This window comes from Saccopteryx bilineata, chromosome 5 (assembly GCF_036850765.1).
Source record: "Saccopteryx bilineata isolate mSacBil1 chromosome 5, mSacBil1_pri_phased_curated, whole genome shotgun sequence".
Lineage (NCBI taxonomy): Eukaryota > Metazoa > Chordata > Mammalia > Chiroptera > Emballonuridae > Saccopteryx > Saccopteryx bilineata.
Window position 1 is genome coordinate 158,733,280 of NC_089494.1, and position 14,711 is coordinate 158,747,990.

General features: G+C 42.1%; 1 protein-coding gene across 2 annotated transcripts in view; it reads left to right on the forward strand.

The window, feature by feature from the left end:
* Positions 1 to 3,807: 3,807 nt before the first annotated feature.
* The window catches only part of FAM171A1 (family with sequence similarity 171 member A1), a 159,947-nt gene continuing 149,043 nt past the window's right edge, over positions 3,808 to 14,711 (forward strand). For both annotated transcript variants that reach the window (XM_066280742.1, XM_066280741.1), the window contains exon 1: positions 3,808 to 4,100. Coding sequence is in view for 1 of the 2 variants with exons in the window: in XM_066280741.1 (XP_066136838.1) it covers positions 4,004 to 4,100 (97 nt within the window). In the remaining variant the exon portion in view is untranslated. The remainder of the gene's footprint in view (positions 4,101 to 14,711) is intronic.

Here is a 14,711-nt window from a genome sequence, read left to right on the forward strand (position 1 = left end):
TTTTTTTCTGAAGTTGGAAATGGAGAGGCAGTCAGACAGACTCCCGCATGCGCCCGACCGGGATCCACCCAGTATGCCCACCAGGGGCGATGCTCTGCCCATCTGGGGCGTTGCTCTACTGCAACCAGAGCCATTCTAGCGCCTGAGGCAGAGGCCATGGAGCCATCCTCATCGCCCAGGCCAACTTTGCTCCGATGGAGCCTTGGCTGCAGGAGGGGAAGAGAGAGACAGAGAGGAAGGAGAGGGGGAGGGGTGGAGAAGCAGATGGGCACTTCTCCTGTGTGCCCTGGCTGGGAATTGAACCCAGGATTCCTGCACGCCAGGCCGACGCTCTACCACTGAGCCAACTGGCCAGGGCCGCTTCACCACTTTTTAATGACACTTGTTTGTTACATTTCTGTAACATTTTAAAAGGCAGGCAAAAGCAAACCTCTTTGGATAGATTTTTATTCAAAAGTCCTTCAAGTGAAAGTGCCGAAAGTGCAGCCAAAAAGGCAAAAACAGGTGATGATTAAATGAAAAATACGTAATGTTAAGCTTAGGTTAAGTTTAAAGTTAAGAAAGTGCATTTTTTACAATTAAGTTTTTGTGGTTTTATTTTAAGTATAGAAAATACAGTGCAGTTTTAGTTTACATTTAGTGTTAAGAAAGTGCAGTTTTAGTTTACGTGTCTACAGTGCCTGCATCCCTTCCTCCCTCCCTCCTCCTCCACCATTCACCTCCGTTAGCTGCACTCGTCTGTCTCCAAGGTAAGAATACAGTACTAAATAACACTTTTTTCTTTTATTTCATATATTTTGTTATGCATTGGTAAAGTATATATTTGTGTTTCTTAATTAAAAACATGTCTTTTTTCATAATTTAGGATGGTTTGGGGATGTTTTACAGGTCTGGAATGGATTAAATCTATTTCAGTTATTTTAAATGGGAGAAATTTGTTTGATATATGAGTTGACTGACTTACGAGCTCAATTACAGAAGGAATTAAAAACTCAAGGTACCACTGTATACTTGTTTGTGTGATTTAGCAGAATTTGTGCTTTCCTAGCCTCCCACCCAAGTGACTGGAAAACATCCATCCAAACAAAGGATGCACATGGGGGTCCCAGCTCTCTTCTTGGCATTGAGACTGGCTTGTAGGTTGAGGGGGCACTGGTGCAAAGTATTCTGACTTCTTTCTGTTTCTAAATAGGTATAGACAAAAAGAGGGAGAGTTCGAACACTACTTATACAAGCCTCAGTGTGGCTATAAAGGTACATAAATCTCCCCAAAAGTGTTTGTCATCCACAAAAATTTTGTTATACACACAATAATAACAACCATTATGACTATGTATAGTCATGATTGTGTCGCAAACTTGATCAGACTAATCATTTAGTGTTTACTAAGAGTTCTCTCACTCTTAAAAGTTCTAGAACATTATACTAAGATTACAAACACCAGTGTTTTGAGTGAACAGGAAAGCTTATAAAAAATGGTGTAGGTCCTGGCTGAGTAGCTCAGCTGGTTGGAGAGTTGTCCTGACATGCTGAGGTGGCATGTTCAATCCTCAGTCAGAACACACACAAGAATCAACCAGTGACAGCGTGAGTAAATGGAACAACAAATCAATATTTCTCTCGGTCTTTTTCTCCTTTCCTCTTTCTCTAAAAATCAGTTTAAAAAATGGCATAGAACAGAATTTTGTTTTTTATTATATTTTTATTTTGAAATAATTATGGATTCAGGAGTTACAAAAAATAGTATAGAGAGGTCTCTGACAGTCTGCACCCAACTCTCCCCATTTGTAACATATTATATAACTATAGTATATTATCACAGCCAGGAAATTGACATAGGTACAATACCATTCACTAGATACTATTAACTATATAGATTCAGACCTTACATGGATTAGAACAGATTTTTAAAATCATTTGGATGCTACAGGTAACAAGTCATTTGCATGAAATTTATCCTTGGGGTAACATTGTGTAAATAATCAAGTTTCCTATCATTAGACCTAGATATTTGGGCAAATTATTTCTCACTGACAAACTCAGTTTGTTTATCTGTAGGATAGGAACAATAATACTACCAGGGAAGTTGTTATGAGGAAACATCTCCAGTCCAGTGAGAGTAGCATATTTTAGGGACCCCAACTATAATAGTATTCCCTCGTGTGACCTTACACTTCTGTTCTCAGGATTTTATGGGTCCTAGGTGATCTTTTAAAAATCAACCTGGTTCTTGATTCCTGTCTGCCCTCCACCCCCGCCAGGTCGCTTCTGTCTCTTGACAAAGGCACATTCTCAAACTGTTTGAAGTGAGAAGTTTCAACTCAGGGATGGGCTTAATGCCACTTCTCTTAGAGGCAGCTTCCTACACCAAAAAAGTGATTTGAAAACTTGAGATTGCCATGCTTCATGAAGTCACCCTCTACCCGGCCATCTAGCCAGCCTGGACTCTTTGTGCTCCTGTTGACTGGCACCCACACTGCAACTGAGGGCTGAGATGGACTGTCATCCCATTCACTCTCCTCTCCTGACTCTGAGGTGGACCTTGAGGCTTTGACACTGGCAGTTAAAAGGAAGACGGATCAGGCAGTCCCTAACTGTGGGTTTTCTTTCCACCTTCCTGACTACCTGACACCCTGTGCAGGTGTGCAATTTGCACAAATTGTAACATTGCTCCTGAGGGTGACAATAAAACCCACATGGACTTCTCCACCTCCTGCTTTTCACTGTGTCTCACAATAGCTTGTCTGTTATAAGCCAACTGGCATGCCTTAATGCCCAATTAATGAAATTACAGTCATAACCCTCCTCTCGCCTAGTGTTCTGGAGGCAGCACTGGGCAGAGTGAATCTGGTGTGGATTTCCTTAGAGCCTGGGTCCCTTGCAGAGGTTCTGGGGTCACTGCAGTGCTGGTTGGAGATGGGGTAGAGAGAGTCAAGGGTGCGTCCTGAGGGTTGTGTGGAGGAAGGAACACAGACAGGAGCAAATTGAGAGAATGGGAAGTTTGGGTAGGGGTGAGTGTACCTCTGCTTAAGGGAAGCCTGATGTTTTTGTGTGGAGCTTCATCTTTGGGACCAGCCTGTTGTATTTGATTGAACCTTAGCTCTGCCACTGACCAGCAGTGTGCTAATGACAAATTCCTTGATTCTCCTTATACTCTTCTTCTCATCTGTAAATGGGAATAACAATACCTACCTCTTAGATTATGTATAGTGAAGACAAAGTGAAGAAGAACCTAGAGCCTCAACCAGGGTAAATTTCCTATCCACTCTAACCCTCTAAAAATGTCTAAGGGCAATTCAACCTGGAGGTGTTCATCTGTCAGCCCTCTGGGTTAGGATACCATTCCTGCTGACCTTCAGGTTCAAATCTACCCTTAGTAGGATAGGTGGATGGGGACAAGAATAGCTGCAGGATGGCATTATGCTGAGGAAACGGAGGCAGGTCACACCCTGAGACCCTCCCTTAGTTAATTAACCAGGTGCGAAGCCCTCAGACCTGAAAGGTAGGTGTTGTTTTTTTTTTCTCCAAAGCAGTAAGGAGTTGGAGGATTCGGGCTGTACGGGTGCCAGATGTCGCGCTCCCTGCTGTAGCGGCGACTCGCGGGCGCGTGCACGGGGGTATGTGAGCGAGGGAGGCTCGCGCAGCAGGAACTGGGTTCCGGGGCGCACCGTCCTCCCCCGCGGCACGGCGGCCGCCAGGTGGCACCAAGACCCTGGACCTGGACACCACCCGCGGGTGGGGCAGGGCGCTAAGGGGTTAATGGGTGGGCGGGGCCGCGGCGCCGGCGCTTCGGGGAACCCACCCGGGTGCGCGGAGGAGGGAGCGGCCGGGGGCTGCGGAGCCCAGCGCCACGCCGGGCGGGGGCGCGGCCAATTGGACGGCAGGCCCGGTGCGCGCGGAGCCTGGCGACATGGAGGCAGGCGCGGCGGCCGGCCGCCCGTGACGCGCCGCTCTGTCCCGGTGCTCTGCGAGGCCGAAGCGGCCGGGACTCCGCCGCGCGGAGATGAGCAGGTCGGCGGCGCTCCTGCTCTGCCTGCTGGGCTGCCACGTCTGGAAGGCGGTGACCAAGACGCTGCGGGATCCGGGCGCCGGAGCCCAAGGTGGGTGCGCGGCGGGGCCGGGCGGCGAGGCCGGGCGGCGGGCTTTGTGTGGGCCACGGCCTGCCGCAGGGGCGGCGTCGGGGAGGCTCTCGGGCCGCATTGTGTCGCGGCCGCCGAAGCCGGGCCTGCAGCCCCCGCGCCGCGCTCCGGAGGGGGCGGCCTCGCCCGGGGATGCCGAGAGGCCTCGAGCAGATGCTCCCGAGCGGCAGGGGACAGGCGGGGGTGCGGGTGGTACCAGCTTTGCTGCTTCGGGTGGCATGTTCGTATGCCTGCGGAGGTCCTTTTCTTTATGCCGTGACACGACACGCGGCGGCTCCGTCTCCTCCTTCGCCCCGGCGACAGGGGCCGTCCCCGGGTCGCCGCCGCCCGCTCTCTCTTCCCGGCTCCGGTCCTAGAAGCCGGGGTGCAAAAGCTGCTTGCGACCCTTTTGTTGTGATGGCGAGGGGGTGGTTGCTGCAACCCGGACCTCGAGGTCCGCAGCTGCTGCCAGCCTCCGGCCTGCCGCAGTTCGGCAAAGTTTTGGGGGTCTCCTCCTCCTCCCTGTCCGACGTCTTCTCCAGGCGGTGAGGGATTTCCTCATCGGCCCGGAAATCACCCTCGGAAAGGGGAGACAGAATTGGAACTAAGAGACCTCCTCACTTTCTGTCAGCAACAATCCTTTCCAGGTTTGTATATTCGCCAGTTCCAGTCTTTTGTCTATTCTTTGGTCTCTGCAAACCTGCTTTCCAGCCGTGGAAGTAATGTGGTTGCCTCTGAGAAAGGCCAGGAGCCTGTCTTTTGTTTTTTAACATACATATTTATTTGAGGAAGAACCCCGAATCTTCCTTTGCACTCATTTGTGGGAACAAAATCCGAATGCATCTCTGTTGCCGGCCTTTTCAAAAGGGTGAGTTGAGGCCACCGCATAGGACCATCAGCATCCACGCAGGACCCTGCTGCCGACTCCCACGGGCCCCTCTGGTCTCACCTGAGGGTCCCCCTGCAACCCTGGGTAGGCGCCCCAGCCTCCTTGTCCCCGTCCTTTCCTTGCAGAGAGGTGTGTGTCCTGTGAAGTCAGTCCTGCAGACAAAATGAACGAAAAGTGCTCCATCCAGTGTCCTTTTGCTCAGACCCTACCTTATCCTCATCCTTATGTGAATCCTCTTCCCTTATAACAAATAGGCAGCTGAGAACCTGGATGGCCTTCCATCCCTGATGTTGTGACAGGGAGGACGGTTTTACCCATAGTCTGCTGGGTTTAGTTTGTTACCTTCATGTTGAGTTGAAGGTTTACATATCCATCCCCTGCTGCACCATTTGCAGGCATCTCTTTTATGCATTGCTTTTGCTGTAGCTACAGTATGATGTGACCATTCTAAATTGTGTATAATTTAGTAGTGTAAATTATGGAAAAGGGTACCTTGACAGGGTACATAAAGACCATGTATTGCTTCATGTAGAAAATGAATGTTTAGGACATTGGATCACTGGTGTTGGATTGTAGTTTCCTTCATTGATGCTGTACTGCTCTTTGAATCAGCTATTTTAATAAATGATATTTGCATTTCAAGGGGACCATTAATTCCAAAGAAGAGATTGAATTTTATGTTTTTCACTTGAAATGAGATATATAGAACATTAAGTTCATGTACTTGAAAAATAGGGGAAGGCTTGGTTAACCTCAACTGGAAAAGAAAAAGTCATGAAAAACTTACTAGGTTTAGGTTGGAGACCACATATTACAGACTCTTGCTGCTAAAAATCAGGTAACTCAACTCAGAAGTGGAATGTTCTGCGAAGTGGAAGAGAAATGGTCAGCCTGTGAGGCTAAGAGAATGTCACGGCTAAGAGATTCTTAGCATGTGGGATGGTTGAGTGGAGTATTTTTCCACTTGGATTACTTCCTTGATTGGATAAGGATGGCTTTTTAAAGAGCTGAGCCTAGGAGCCTTCACCAAAGTCTGAGACTCGCTACTTACCATCTGGATTTGGAGCTACTACCATTTTTGTGGGAATGGACTTTATCTCCTTTGACATTCTAAGGTCTCTTTCATCCCACTGAGTTCTTCACACCATCTTGACACTTACCTTGTAATGTAGTTTTTAAATTAATGTTTCTCTACTTTCCTGGATCACATACACAATGAAGACAAATGCCACATCTAATTTCACTTTGCGTTTTCCACAGTGTTTTGTAGATTATTTTGCATATGGTCAGTGCTGCGATGGTGAAGGGATGAAGGTGGCTAGTACATATGCTATGATGCAGTATTTTCACCTTTTTTTTTATCTCACAGCACACATAAACTAAATAATAAAATTCTCTAGCACATCAAAAAAACATATTTTTTAGCCCTGGCCGGGTAGCTCATTTAATTAGAGTCTTCCCAATATGCCAAGGTCGTGTGTTTGATTCCTGATCAGAACATATACAAGAATCAACCAATGAATGAATGAATAAATAAAAAACAAAAGCAAATTAATCTTTCTCTCTCCAACCCTTCATCTCTAAAGTCAATTTAAAAAATGCCAAAGGTACTATTGTTGCTTTAAATACATATAAATATTTTATATATAAATATACATATATATATTTTTATTTTTGGCTGATCTGACCAAAAAATAGGTACAATTTTGGTTCATTCACACTGGATGGCTATTGTTGTGTTGGCTGTTGTCTTGTTTTTGACAGTCTAAGAGAAAAGAGGTCAGTGACCCTGACTAAATAGTCAAGTATTGCATGTTTTAAAATTCTTGCAGTGCCAATGTGAAATCTCTGCAGTAGTGCAACATGTGGTTATCATCATTACCACGTGTTTTAGGGAGAAAACTTCAATGCTTGCTTTCTCTGAAACCTAATTTATAGGAGTTTTACTTTCATTATTGACACTAACTTGAATCATACTTTGAACATCAGTTGTGCACACACAGACATTGTGTACCAACAGGACTTAGAAATTACTTGGGGTCCTGACTGTTGGCTCAGTGGTAGAGCATCCACCTGGCATATGGAAGTCCTGGGTTTGATTTCTGATCAGGGCACACAGGAGAAGCCACCATCTACTTCTCTACCCCTCCCCCTTTTCTCTCTCTCTCTCTTTCTTCTCTCTCTCTTCCTCTCCCACAACCATGGCACAGTTTGAACAAGTTGGCCCCGGGCACTGAGGATGGCTCCATGGCCTGGCCTCAGATGCTAAAATAGCTTGTAGCAATGGAACAGCAGCCCCAGATGGGCAGAGCATTGCCCTTAGGGGGCTTGCTGGGTAGATCCCCATATGGACACATGCAGGAGTCTGTCTCTCTGCCTCTCAATAAAAAAGAAGAAGAAATTACTTGGGAAAATCTTAGAGACCTAAAGCACACTGATCATATACTGTAGTATTCTAGTTAGATTCTTGGGACTAAATGACAGTTTCTTTATTAAATGAATCTTTAGTATGTCATATGAGGAAAGTAACATCTTGCAAAATTTCTTGGCATAACTTTGCTATTTATATATTCAAGATAAAATTTAAGGTTTGGCTTCAGATTCCTTTTACTGTAAATGTCTTGAATCAGCAAAAGTATTTCAAAGTCAACAGTTAGTTGTCACAGTGAGGCTTTGCTAATCATGAATTTGAACTAGTTCTAGAATATGAATGCATATTTTTATTAAGTGTTTCATCAAAGTTGCTCTGAAGTGTTTATATTATCCTTTTTAAAATTTTTTTTATAGAAACTGTTTTTCCGAAGTGTGGACTAATTTTGCCTTTCTCCATCTCTTACAAATTGTGCATTTAGGCTGACTTGATAGAGGGGCTGTCCCTAAAGAGCAGTAAGTTGTGCAGATGTGCTCTTTAGGGATGTATTTTCGAAGCCTAACACTCTTTTTTTCTTTTCCTTTTTTTTTTTTTTTTTTAGATTTTATTTATTCATTTTAGAGAAGGGAGAGAGAGAGAAGGTGGCAGGGAGTTGGGGGGAGCTAGAAGCATCAACTTCCACATGTGCCTTGACCAGGCAAGCCCCAGGTTTCAAACTAGCAACCTCAGTGTTCCAGGTTAATGCTTTATCCACTGCACCACCACGGGCCAGGTGAAGCCTAGCACTCTTTATGTCTCAGTAGAAGTGAGAGCTAGGTTAAGGATAACTTCAAGCTCCAACTTCTATTGTATAATCTTGACTTTGCTGTTCATTGTCTAGTTTTCAATGATGTGTTAACTTTTTGTTTATCTCAGAGAAACTATAATCTGTCATAACATTTGAGGTGAGTGGTTACCTGTTTCTCTTCTCTCTGAGAGGTCTACTCTTTGCCTAACTCAAATTTCACTTATTAGAACACTGTGGTCATTTGAATGAAAGACCATACAGTGACATATCAGAAGGATTAACCCACAATATTGAAAAGATATCGTCTAAATAGAACTCACAAGCACACATCCTGGGAAACTGCCGGACTTGAGAATTGCAAGACAGGTATGAGACCTCTGTGCAGAAGCAATAGCAAAGTCTAGGGAATTTCTGGCAAGGTCTTTGAAGTGACTTGAATTATTTTTGTATCCTGTCTATACTTGTCCTATAATACAAATGCTTCCTGGATTTCTAAACCAATAGTCTGCAAATGAAAGGACTAAATTTTAATCAAGTCTTCATTTTAAACATGTTAGTGATGATATCTCTGTAAATTTAACTGTACATCTTTAGTATTGTTGATAAATACTAAAAAAGCACTTGGAAATAAGATGGGCAGACAATAGATGTGTATAATACTATATATTGAAGGAAACATGGATAAATATTTTTTAAAACTAGATGAAAGAATTGGTCCCGTGATAACAACTACTCTCTGTACCTTTTGTGAAATATGTTAATGTAAAGTATAGTATAGTTCAATATTTTCAATATTGCTATTGTAGTTTGACCAAGTTACAGATAAATAATTGTAAACAAGTCATTTTCATTTGATATCACCAAATATGACTTCAGAACTTTTAAAGACCGTGGTTCTACCTAAATTATTCAGGTCCAACAAACATGGAAATTGATGCATTTTTTTTAAATTAAACTTTGGCACTCTAATAGATGAATTAATTGTTTGAAATAATTGTTTTTGGCCCTGGCCAGCTGGCTCAGTAGATAGTGTCAGCCCAGCATATGTATGTCCCAGGTTTGATTCCTGGTCAGGACACACAGGAGAAGTGACTGTCTGCTTCTTCCACCTCCCCCACCCCCTTCTCTCCCTCTTCTCCTCCTGCAACAGTGGCTGATTGATTCAAGTGTGGCCCCAGGCGCTGATTGGTCTGGGCATCAGCCTCAGGGGCTAAAAATAGCTCAGTTGGTTCGAGGAGCATCATGGCCTGAACGGATTGCCCGGTGGATCCTAGTCAGGGCATGTGTGGGAATCTGTCTCACTATCTCCCTGCCTCTTACCTAAAAGAAAAAACAGAAAGAATTGGTGTGTGTTTTTTAAGACCCAATAATATAGTATGCTCTACATTAAGAAAAGTATTATTTTTGTAAATAAGCAAAATTTGAGGCAATTAAACACCTTAGAAAGTGGTTTATAATATTTCCTTAAAATAAACAGTTCAATCAGCATGTTTAAGATGATCCTGCCTTCTGATCAAGCAAGCCTCTGCTTGAGATGATTTGCTAGCTCCTCTTCCTCGTGAATTTCAGTCAGCCTACAAATAATTTTTATTTTTTTATTTATCTCTTACAGAATTTATTAATCCTTACAGATTCCATTAATTGAACCCTTTTATGTGGGTGACTCTACTTTTTCTAATTCTTTCCTTGACCTTGTGTTCTATTTCTTTGTATCCATCGAGCTACTAGACACTTCCAGTTCAGTGCACCAAGTATACTTGTAACTCCATACCTTCCAACCTCCTTCTCCAACCCAGTATACCTAAAGTGCTTTGTCAATGAGACTTGACATCTGGGTATCCCCTTAGGTCCTTTCTCTACTTTATAATCTATATCATTGGTAATCTTACAGGTGCATTTATATAGCATCTTTATATATATGGCTTTAGATTAAAATATATGTATGTATATAGGATCAGAAGGATCTTGGAGGTCAAGTTTATACTCCTTGTTCTGGAGACAAAGAAACCCAAGCTGAGAGACGAAAGGTTACCTAAGATAATGGTGTTCTCTAGCCACACAGACTTCGTGGAAGGTAGAATTATGGCCCGCCAAAGATGTCCATTCCCTAACCCCTGGGACCTGTGACTATATTACTTTATGTGGCAAAGGGACTTTACAGAATTGATAAAGTTAAGGATCTTGACATGGGAAGATTATTCTGGATTATCCAACTGGACCCAGTGTAATCACAAGGATCCTTACAAGGGGAAGGTAGAGTCTGAGATGATATGACAGTGGAAGCACAGAGTAAGAATCAGAGATTGAGGATGTTACACTGATGGCTGTGGAGGTAGAGGAGGGGGCCATGAGCCAAGGAATGCAGGCAGGCTATAGAAGCTGGGAAAGGCAAGGAAAAAAATTCTACCCTGGAGCTTCCAGAAGGATTGCTGCTTTGCCAACATCTTTACTTTTAGCTAGATTATAATGATTCTGACCTCTAGAACTGTAAAATAGTAAATCCATGTTGATTTAAGCCAATGAATTATGATAACTTGTTATAGTAGCAATAGGAAACTAATACAGACCTTAATCCTCAGGAATTATGAAAAGAGCTGCACCCATATAAACAGGGTGATGGTATAATGTAGGCTACTTCCTGGGACCAAGCCACTAAAGGTAACAGTTGGAGAAAGGCATGAAGTTTTTGCATCTATTTAACATTTTCCCAAATTGGAGCCATGTTGGGGATCCTTGAGGACTGCTTCAAGGACCTTACTACAACCACCAAAATACTAACTTTTTTCCTGATGAGATCGGTGGATGTGACTTATATTTGTAAGCAAGGTGCATGCGTCCTCTGTGTGCCTTCCAGAGGTGGGATTGTTCACACCCGAAGGGAGAACACGTAGCTCCCAAATCCCTGCCACAGGCCACTTTAGAAATCTTGCTTGCTTTTAAGCTTTACTCTAGTTTTGTTGGAACATATCTACAGTATTGGTAATAAATGAGGTAAGAGAAAGTTGTGACTGAATGCCATCGTAGCCCCCAATGCCTTCATATCGTGTAACGTAGGGTCCCCCATCCAACTTGGAATGGCCTCCCAGGTGTTGTATCAGAGGCTCAACACAGCCCCTCAGATATTTCTCTGCTTCTCGTAGGCAAATGCTTGTCTTGTGAGTTTTCCATCTCACTGGGAGCAAAAGAATTAAGTTCAGTGTAGTCCCGAGAAGGAAGGCATATGACATTTGGGTAACTTCAGAACAGCAGCTAAAGGGGTCACTAGCAATTTAGTGGGGTATTCAAACCTTGTGGGCTGGGAGAAGGGAAATGCAATGTCTTGGCTTGAGTAGCTTCCCAGGGAAATTAACTCAAGAATGGAGAGAAGTTTGAACCTTCTCAATTTTAGAGTTTTGACCAAGTGGTAGATAAATAATGCAGAAAGAAAGGGAATTTCTCAGTTATTTTAAGGCTGAAGACCTTACTTCTTGTAAAGGTATTATGCTTACCTTCCCAGCGTGTCTCATAAACATTCATTCAGCTCTCTTCATTTTTACTAATGTGCATACTAAGTCTGGCCTTACAGTCTTCCTTCCTTTTTTCCCATGCCTGTTCTAACTTTATCTCCTATTCTTTGCCGGTTTAAATCAACTTCTCCAGCTAGAATGTACCACTCATGGTTCTTGCACACCCTCACTTCCCTTCACCTACAGCTATGGCCTTCTTTTCTGCTCTTAATGTCCTAAATATTGAGTGTTTGATATATGAAAACAGTGTGCTACTTATTAGACAAAAAATGGTAGCTGGAGGGGGAACAGTATATTTTTGTGTAAGTTTGACTATTTAGAAGTCTTTATGATGTTTTACAATCCAATTGGGAAACAAAATGGAAAAATAAAATTATAAAGTAAAAAGTACATCACTAAGATACTTTTAAGGTAATTAGGCAAGAGTGTCTTGAGTAATATAAAATCCACTAATACTTGGATAACGAAAAATCCAGTTATCAGTTGTCTGTGATATTTATTTTTGCATATTCCAAAAGTTTATACATTATGAGACATAAGAAGTTTTATTTCTAGAGCATAAGTATTTTAGCACATCACTGAGTATTCCTAAAAGTTTTAAGTAAACACCTTTTATTTATTTATTTTTATTGATTTAGGGAGAAGAGAGAGAGAGAGAGAGAAAGGGAAGTATCAGCTCATAGTTGCTTCTCATATGTGCCTTGACTGGGCAAGCCCAAGGTCTCGAACTGGCAACCTCAGCATTCCAGGTCAACAATTTACCCACTGCCCCACCACAGGTCAGGCAAGAAAGCCCCTTTTAATGATCAGATACTTAAGTAGCAAACACATATATTGGAAAATTCTGGTTCTATAGTGATTTCCAATAATTGATGCTTTGAATAAAATAATTACAGAAACAATTGTGTGAAGCTCATATTACTTAAATTGCTTGGGGAGATAAGATGATAAATATGGCCTGACCTGTGGTGGCGCAGTGGATAAAGCGTCGACCTGGAACGCTGAAGTTGCCAGTTTGAAACCCGGGGCTTGCCCGGTCAAGGCACATATGGGAGTTGATGCTTCCTACTCCTCCCCCACCACCTCTCTCTCTCTAAATCAATAAAATCTAAAAAAGAAAAAGAGAGAGAGAGCAAATATGAATTTAGTGTGTTCATCAAATATTTTAAATTCTTAATTTTATGTAAAATGTATAAATACATATTCAAATATTTTCCTAGCAAGTGGCATCAGAAAAGCTGGCTTAGGAGAAGATTCCTTGGAAGTTAGTATTGAGTTTATATAAAAGATTGGTTTGTTTCATCATTTAGTTTTGTTTTATGCTACCCTACAGGAATAGAGAAGTGAGTTTATAAGGGAAGACAGCTATTTTCAAGTCAGATGAACATTTTATTTGTTTGAACTTACTTTTTGAACCCAGAATTTGAGTGGAAAAATTATTGAATTCATACTGAGGAAAAGATTTTAAATTAGTTTTTAGTGCAATTTTGACAGAGGTGAATCAAAGACTCTGAACATTGATCAAAGCTATCCTCAATCAATAAGGTGAGTCAGATTAGTAAAACTTCTGATTTCAAATCAGTAATTAGTAGCAGAGCATCAGTGGATAAGGTTCCCTCTCTTCCTCTTTACACTGGTGCGATTAGAGTGTGGATGTGGTTTGGTTCCTGTGTACCACAGTTGCAGCTTAGATCTCTCCTCTTCACGAGAAGGTCAACAGGAAGCATTCTCTAATGGAAATTTAGCTTAACAGAGATAATTTAAGCATATGTACTTGGGTCTTAGTATTATATTAACATTTTCTTTGTAATTCTTTGATTAGTCATTTATAATTTATAGCTTATTATTAATAATATTTTATTTATGATTTGGATGAGTACCTATCTGGGAAATTGATTATGCTTTCTTAATGAAATAAAGGTGGAAAGGGGGTGTTTTAGAGTCTGTTCAGGCTGCTATAACGGAATAACGTAGAGTGGCTGGTTTATATTCAACAAATTTATTTCTCAGAGTTTTGAAAGCTGGGAAGTCCAAGATCGAGGCACTAGAAGATTTGTGTCTGGTCACAGTGGTTAATAGCCATCTTTTTGATGTGTTCTCACAAGGAGCTTCCTGTGGTGTCTTCTTATGAGGTCACTAATCCCATTCATGTGGTCTCCAACCTCATGAAATAATCACCTCTCAAGGTACTACCTTCAAATATAATAACATTAAGGATTATGTTCTAACACAGGGGTCCCCAAACTACGGCCCGCGGTCCGCATGCGGCCCCCTGAGGCCATTTATCCGCCCCCGCCGCACTTCCGGAAGGGGCACCTCATTCATTGGTGGTCAGTGAGAGGAGCACATTGACCATCTCATTTGCCAAAAGCAGGCCCATAGTTCCCATTGAAATACTGGTCAGTTTGTTGATTTAAGTTTATTTGTTCTTCATTTTAAATATTGTATTTGTTCCCATTTTGTTTTTTTACTTTAAAATGAGATATGTGCAGTGTGCATAGGGATTTGTTCATAGTTTTTTTTTATAGTCCGGCCCTCCAGCGGTCTGAGGGACAGTGAACTGGCCCCCTGTGTAAAAAGTTTGGGGACCCCCGTTCTAACATAAATTTTAAGAGAACACAAACAGTAAGTCTGTTGCAAAATTTAGGTTAAAAAAAACCAACCCATTTTGTACCAGTAAGTATGGGTTAAAGTAAATTGCAGAATAGAAAGAAAAAACCTATTCAAAAAAAAAAGACATCTTTTAGGAGACTCCAACAGCAATTATCAACCTTTTTCATCTCTTCGGCACACACAGACTAATTACTAAAGTTCTGTGGTACACCAAAAAAAAAAAAAAAAAAAAAAAAAAGGATAATTTTGATTCATTCATACCGGATGACAGGCTATTGTTGTGTTGACTGTTGTAATTTTTTTTTTTTTGGACAATCTAGTCAGATATTGCATGTGTTAAAGATTTTGAAAATCGCTGGACTACAAGATTATTTAAGTAGTAAGTAAATAATAGCAAGTGTGACTTGGTTACCAAAACTTCCAGGGT